Raw genomic sequence first — 7787 nt, forward strand, 5'->3', positions numbered from 1 at the left:
GGCAGAACCAGACCAGGAAGGAAAGAGCTCCACTCAAATTAATCTCCGCTGGACGGTCCAGTAAAGGAGCAGATCCATTTTTGGGAGCAAGGAGCCATCTCCTAGGTGAGTACCATGGCAACAGCCAACGTGGGCCCCAGCTTTCAGGGGCTGGCCTTTTCAAGCGCCCGATCAGAAGTGGCAGGCCAGGTTTTTTTGTTATGTGGCGTCTCTTACTCTCTCTCTTTCTCTCTCTCTCTCTCTCTCTCTCTCTCTCTCTCTCTCTCTGGCCCATTCTTCTGCCTCTCCTTTTCTCTCCCTGCATGACACGGTCCTGGCCTTGTTCACCAGGGAGTGTGTGAGAAGACTGCAGAGGGCGAGTGTCTGTGGGAAAATGTTGCCAGACAACACAGGGGTATGTGACAGGAACAGCAACTAACATGGGACACAAACGTTTAGTTAAGATAGATGGTAAGAGCTATGAAACAGATGTATGAACCCTATGGAAACAGCAGATGTGGGGCCTTCATCTTGTTTGCATGAATGTTTGCAACATGTATAAACAGAAAAAGAGCCTTTGGATTTAACTGACTTCAAGATTTAAACAAAGTCATTCGGTTTGTCCATTCCTTTGAATTGATTGACATGAGACCTCGACATTCATGGTCCCCAGAGGAGGGATCAACCTGTCACAATGAAGTGGATATTTATGTTTTGAGGGAAATGTCTCAACAATGGCATCTCAAAAAAATTGGTGACCATTCAAATTCACCTGGGAATAGTTTGTTGCCACTCTGACATATTTTAAAAACTTCGATTTTTACAGACAAATAGCTATACAATCAATGATCTTCCCATGAAGCTTAAATAGGTTGTGCTTGGTGCTAATTAGCAATACGCTTAACAAAGATGCTGAACATTATGAATACGAAACCATTGGCAATAGTCCCAACAATGCTTTACATAACCTACCTTTAGAAGTTTCATTTCACTATTGCTGTTTAACTAGTGTGACAGTTCACTCATTTTAGAGTTTACTGTTGTTTTTTTAATCTTTTTGAGTCTGCTAATGTGTCCACGTTAATGTGTTTTTGTGTTTACCATAAAAACCTCAGGAGGTAAACACTAAAGAAGTCATAATATAGCAGTTATTTTGAGCTCTATAACAACGACTTATGAAATCTAATGATATTCCCAAATGCTCAGATATGGACATTTGTGAAATTGCTACTGTATACTGTATCTTGAAGAAATGACAGACATCAGGTGTGTTGTTTGGGTTTTATTACATGTATAACATTCATAGAACAGTGATTACTTTGAGTGTTGCAAGGTGCATGTCAGTTGCTAAAAATAACATTACATAAAGATTAGTAGAAGGTCGCACATCACAAAACACATGCTGAATAATTCATTGCTTTTCTTGCTGCTTTAGACGATACAGAAGCTAGAGAAAGTGCTTCTCTGTTTATTTGACCAAGGCGCCACCTTGTGGATAAATGAGGACGTCAGCAGTGACACAGGGAAGCAATAGCCTAGATTTAGACAATATGGTTGCTATAGTTTTTACTTTAAGAGGTATGTCATATTAAAAGACAAAACAAAGGTTGATCTTCAAGCCCTAAATTAAACATGTTCATCTGATTTCCTGTTTAAAGTATATAATCCCCTGCATTATAATATATTTTCATCACCAGTCACCTCCCTGTTTCCCTAACTAGTTTGAACCCATGATCTTCCGCAGCCAGCCTTGGTGACGCGACACTTTCTGGAAGATGAAGCCTTGGTTGCAGTCGGCCCCTGGCGGCAGGCTGACCACCCCCGTGAGGAAGAACACGTCCCTATAGAGGGTGAGCAGGGGGCTGCCGGAGCTCATGGTGCAGTCAGCATTGGCCTGGGCAGTGGTGCAGCCCAGTTTATTGGTCATCATTTGGGGGTACGTCTCCAGACACTTAGGCAGTCTGCCGTACACCAGCTGGTTGAAGGTGAGCGGGCCCTGGAAGGCAGTTTCCTCTTTGGGTTCCTTCCAGCCGCTGACTATGGCCTGATACTCTCCCGCCAACAGGACATTCTCTGCAAAGTCTCTTTCTGGCAGACAGGCAGCAGTCACCTCCTTCTTAAAGTTGATGTGGCTTTGTAGCTCAATCACAGTCAGGTCATTTTCAGGGCGACCCTCCACATAGCGTGGGTGATGGTGAAGTTCTTTCAAATACAGCGTCTGCTCTCCAGATTCATAGGTGGTGCTTCGCTTGCCTGAGGAGGGGCAGGTAAGACATTAATGATGATTATTATTGTTTGCCTTTTACGCAGTAGTAGTTCACCAGAAGCAGTAGTAGTGGTAACTAAATGAGTATGTGTTTGTCTACTCACCAACAACCACCTGGAAGGAGCTGTACTTTTTGGCACAATGAGCTGTAGTCAAGACCATGTTCTCCTTCAGAATGACTCCGCTGCAGAAACCTGCAGAATCTGCGCTGACCAGAAGAGCCTGCAAAACAAAACAGTGACGCACAACAATAAGCCCCTGGTCTGTGTGTGTGTGTGTGTGTGTGTGTGTGTGTGTGTGTGTGTGTGTGTGTGTGTGTGTGAGTGTGTGTGTGTGTGTGTGTGTGTGTGTGTGTGTGTGTGTGTGTGTGTGTGTGTGTGTGTGTGTGTGTGTGTGTGTGTGTGTGTGTGTGTGTGTGTGTGTGTACCTGCCAGGGGCACTCTGTGGAACTACAACTGAGTCCTTCAAAGTTGCTGCGAGTGTTGGTGGACAGTCTGCCATCCCAGAGGTTCAGATTGTTCACCTTACCACAGGGGAATTTGCCTGTAGGAGAATGTGAGATAGTTATAACTACTTTCTTTTATTACACTATGTATCCAACAACTGAAGCCATATCCTTGTTTGCAGTCAAAAATAATGTTTTTTACAAAGGTTTTATTGATTCACTATTATTCACTTTTGTTTACACTACAGAAAATTGCCTGACTTTGGCGGAGGTCTGTGAGCCCTCTTCTAGTTTATATATATTATTCCTTTATTTGAGCTTCAGCACTATTTTATGTCTTAGGTTTTCATTTTTATTTTATGATTTTTTTTCTCACAAATACTTGTCCGAGCATAATTGGAGAGAGTTTGTGATCTAAGATTTGTATTGCCAACTACTGATACTGTCACTGGTGTGAATATGACAGTAAATAACGAGAAACGGAACAGATATTTATAATCTAGTGGAAAATAAATGCATTTCAATTTCACTTGGACACTGGAGGAAGACGTAACAAACGTACCTGCAGGGTCACACTTGTTCCTGTCGTTGTTGAGCTTCCACCCGCGGGCGCAGGAGCACTCGTAGGACGTGTAGCCTGGTTTACAGAACTGGGAGCAGCCTTTGTTCTTCTCCAGGATGCACACAGTCTGGTCTGCATCGTGGAAACAGAAGAGGAAGGTTGCAGCACTCACACACTAACTGAAAAGAGAACTAGCTACGACGATCAGGCACAACATCCTCCTCACCGTTTTCGCAGTGGACTCCTGTGAAACCCGACTTGCAGACGCAGTCGTAGCCCCCCACGCTGTCCGAACACATGGCTCCATTCTTGCAGGGGTTCTCTGCACACTGGTCTCCATCTAAACACAAGACAGCATGCCTATGAGAAGATGTAATGTACTGATAATGACTGTGCGGTGATGGAAAATCATTTTAACACAGCACTTACCAATGTAGACAGCCCAGAAGATGTCCTGCAGGAGAGAATACGCATGATAAGTGCACAGTGGAAGCTACACAAAGCACTTACACAGTGCACTAGAGGCAGACTTACATATAGACCAGGGATGTCCAAACTACGGCCCGGGGAGCATTTTGAATCGGCCCTCATCAAATTCAAAAGGTATAATGGAGTATGGCCCACAAATGAAACTTGTGCTTGTCTTATATTGTACTTCTTAAATATAAATGCAAACATATATTACACAGTAGTATTCATGTGTTAATAAGATAACTTTTCAAATACATTCAGTCAATTAAAGTTTGAAACATTTTCTAACAAATCTTAGTTGATAAGAGAAAAGCCCAATGACTTGTTTCCATAACAAGCTGAAACACCCTTCCTATTTCTCCTTATTATAATCAACCTGATGCTTCTGTTTTAAGGGCTGAGCTGCCAACACTCACAAGCATCATTTACCTACATTTGATTGATTTTAACTTATAACTGAACTTATGAGGCAATATACCTCGAGTGAGTGGCCCAGCCTTTCTTATATGTTTCTGTATGTGGCCCTCGGTGAAAAAAGTTTGGACACCCCTGATATAGACAAAGCAAAGAGCAGACGCTGAGGTAGTTTGATGAGAAAGAAATGAGGAGGAAGTAAACAGCGAAGTCCTGAAACTCACCGTTCGGTACGAGTCCTGGAAGATCTTTCTGGCCTCCTCGTAGTTGCACACCTTCTCCATGCAAGCCTGCTCCAGGCTGGCAGGCTGATCCGGGCTGCCGCCGACGTTCCTCTTTGGACGGGAAATCATGGTGCTCGCCTGCTGCTTGTCCAAAAACACTGTAGGGAACAGTTATTGTCTCAGTGGTTCCTCCAAACAAACCGAAATACACTTTGAGGATATTTGCCAGTAAAAGAGGCTGGTAAAGCTGTGCAGGTTTTTCCGATTGCAAGAGAATCATAACTTGGTGTTTAAGGTTTGTTTGTTTGTTTATTTATTTGGTTTGTTATTTGATCTTTTCTTGATTACGATTTACCTCTTTTATGTATTTGTTGTTTTATGTTTTTTCTTTAGTTTGTTTGTTTTTCAATAACAAATGTATTTCTTTAAGAAATATATATATATATATATATATATATGTTAATAATTTAGTTTTTGGGAGAAGGGGTGGGATTAAATAAGTGTAAACTTCTTCCCACCCCTTTTCGGATGTGTAATTAAGTAGATCATTTGTTTATATATCATTTAGAATCAGTAATATTTTTGTTTATCAATTTGACACTTCTTAATATATATATAGTATAATAATTCTCATGTTTAATTTCATTATTATTATTTATTTTTTGTATTATTGTTTTACACATTTGAAATAAATCACATCAAATCAAGAGATCAAAGATAGGAGCATTGAAACATGGATGTAGAACTATAGCTATATAACCATTTGGCTGAATCCAAAATACAAACATTTGACAGCCTCTTTATATTTCATAGCAATCCAGAATACATGTTTTTACCTTGGTGACCAGTTTTCTTGGTATCTGGAGCTTTCGATGGGCATCAAGTATATTTACATGTGTTTTTTTTTTTTAAACCTTCCATTGAAATGAAAGAGACAGAAAAAGAATTGAAATCTGTTAAGATTAATGAATTTCCTGTTCCTGTTTAGAAATCATTTCCTGCTGCCCAAATATGATTATCGGACAATGTTCTCTGTTTGATTACCCGCTCTGGGATTTGGACCGTTGTGATATTAAACTAATAACATATGAATCGAGAGAATCACCAGCAGATAAACTGATAAGATAATAACAAGTGGCTGTCCTAATGATTCAATAAACAAGACAATAATCATAGAAGAGATCAAACCTTTACTACTTAATAACATAATGTCATTGTATATTAAAACAGGGTAGCGATAAATACATTTAGAAGTTTAAATTAGAAATCAATAGACTTAAACTAAAGCAAATACACAGCATCTCATCCAATGAGGCTCAAAGTTGTATAAGTCAGAAGCTGAGATAATGACATGTCATACACTCAGCATGCTGCCATATTGACCTTAATTCTTCACTTGTCTCTCGTCTCTCTAGAGCTCAGACTATAACGTTACGAAACTCTGTGACACATCTGGCTCCAGGTTGGCCCTCTCACCTGCGTGGGGGTCCTGAACAGCAGCCATGGCCCCCGCCAGCAGGCAGAGCAGAGCGGCAGATGTGGTCGAGGAGTGCATGATGTCACTGAAGAGAGATCTGAGTCGAGTTGTCGGTGCTGCAGGATCAACGTCTTCTTCTACAAACAAGAAGAACAGATTTCAGACGAAAAGCACATGGTGATTAAAAGAGAATATAAGATGTTTTATGCTTATTATAGACTTAGAAATACCCAGGGTTCATTTTAGTTTTACTAGAAGATGATGCCCACTACTCTGTCACTGGAATAATATTCACAAATATGCTCCAATCATTCATTAATAACAGATTTGAAGGGATGACTGGATTCATCAGCAAGGACAATAATACCAGAGCTAAATATTTTTGATGATACAATGGAGGATACTTATAACCGATTCAAGATTTCATCAGGGATTAAACAGGATTTGCATTAAATAATGTTTAGGATCCCCTCAAATGTCACAGCTTTGCTTATTCATCAAGTTCATTTCTTATTTGTTTTCACTTATATCACAGTAGGCTATATAATGGTATGATTATCTGAATGTGTCTTGGTTTTGTAGAACGACGTTGTTCATAAAGCAACCAATATAAAAAAGATACATTGAAATTCAAGTCAATTCAAACCCTAAGAAAATGTTGTTATTGAGACTAAGTCATATTATTATTATTATTATATGATGCATAGACGAATAATGAGTAATGCTAACACATGACCTCATACTGTTTACATCCGTGATTGTGCATTTTTTTTATGCAGCACCATTATCACTTGAACTGCTGTCAAATTGATGGGCTTTATAGGCTATATTATTACACATTGTAAACAATAATATAAAAAAGAACCTTTAGGAACCCTGTTTACAATTACGCCAGAGTGCGTTTATATCACGTTACACAGCCTGTGCTTGCTATCTGCGTAGCTGTCTGCCATTCTGATAGCATGTAGCTTGTGTGATGATGAACACAAAGAAGACTAGAAGATGTATCTCGCATCTCGTATGCTGCATTAACGGACACTGGTACTCTTTCTAGAAGCTGCTGAAATGTAACCAAAACATGCAAATATTGACATGACCGTCTCTGTTTTCAGGGCCCGTCCAACATGGGTCTGCGTAACGGTCCGAAACAACAACAATACCACAACAACAGCAGCAGGGATACTCGGTACCTACCGCTCCGGACTGGATCAAAGTACCGGGGCTGTCTGGTTCCTCTCTGGTGCTGAAACACACCACACCCTCCTTAAAAGGATCGGTCCTATCGATCCAAAATAACAAATGATGTCCAGATCCGAGCCTGCTCACTGGTTCAATGACCGTGGGGAGTGCAGTGACAAAGAGGAGCCACCAGAAGGCGCTGTGAGACAGAGACGATTTTCACTGTACAGTAAGTTAATAATAATAAAGACAAATACAAAATACTACTACTACTACAAAAAATAATAATAATAATGATAATAATAATAGTACTACAACTAATAACAATAATAATACTAATAATAATAATACAAATAATCATGGTCATAATAAGACGACTTTCACTGGTACAGTAAAAGTACAACAAATAATACAAAATAATATAAAAAGACTACTACTACTACTACAACTAATAATAATAAAAATAATCATAATCATGGTCATAATAAGAATCATTAAAAATAAATGAATAATGGGAGGCTGTGGCTCAGTGGTTAGTGTGCTGGACTTGGAATCAAGGGGTAGCATGTTCCAGTCCCACTGCAGTCAGCATGTCGTTGTGTCCCTGGGCAAGACGGTTCACCCCAAATTGCTCCTGTGGAGATTGTCCACAGTACTGAATGTATGTGACTTACATACATTCACTTTTATCCAAAGCGACTTGCTTTGGATAAAAGTGTCTAAGTGACATGTAATGTAATAATAATCTCAAAGATATGTTACATCAGTGT

The 7787-nt window shown here is 39.9% G+C and overlaps 1 protein-coding gene across 1 annotated transcript; it reads right to left on the reverse strand.

Moving 5' to 3' along the window:
* Positions 1 to 1246: 1246 nt before the first annotated feature.
* proza (protein Z, vitamin K-dependent plasma glycoprotein a) lies at positions 1247 to 7197 on the reverse strand. The gene is made up of 9 exons (XM_034089685.1): positions 7033 to 7197; positions 5838 to 5975; positions 4362 to 4519; positions 3682 to 3706; positions 3479 to 3592; positions 3253 to 3384; positions 2673 to 2788; positions 2350 to 2467; positions 1247 to 2232 (listed from the first exon to the last, which is right to left on the reverse strand). Exons 2-9 carry the CDS (start codon positions 5914 to 5916, stop codon positions 1697 to 1699), a joined length of 1278 nt encoding a protein of 425 aa, XP_033945576.1. The 5' UTR covers positions 5917 to 5975; positions 7033 to 7197; the 3' UTR covers positions 1247 to 1696.
* Positions 7198 to 7787: the final 590 nt, after the last annotated feature.

This window comes from Pseudochaenichthys georgianus, chromosome 8 (assembly GCF_902827115.2).
Source record: "Pseudochaenichthys georgianus chromosome 8, fPseGeo1.2, whole genome shotgun sequence".
Taxonomy (NCBI): Eukaryota; Metazoa; Chordata; class Actinopteri; order Perciformes; family Channichthyidae; genus Pseudochaenichthys; species Pseudochaenichthys georgianus.

Coding starts and splice junctions, on each gene's coding strand:
- proza (XM_034089685.1), bottom strand. CDS start 5,916: ATGCACTCCTCGACCACATCTGCCGCTCTGCTCTGCCTGCTGGCGGGG. Junction 3,593..3,681: donor CTTCTGGGCTGTCTACATTG/GTAAGTGCTGTG, acceptor TCTTGTGTTTAG/ATGGAGACCAGTGTGCAGAG. Junction 2,233..2,349: donor CTCCTTCCAGGTGGTTGTTG/GTGAGTAGACAA, acceptor GCCCCTCCTCAG/GCAAGCGAAGCACCACCTAT.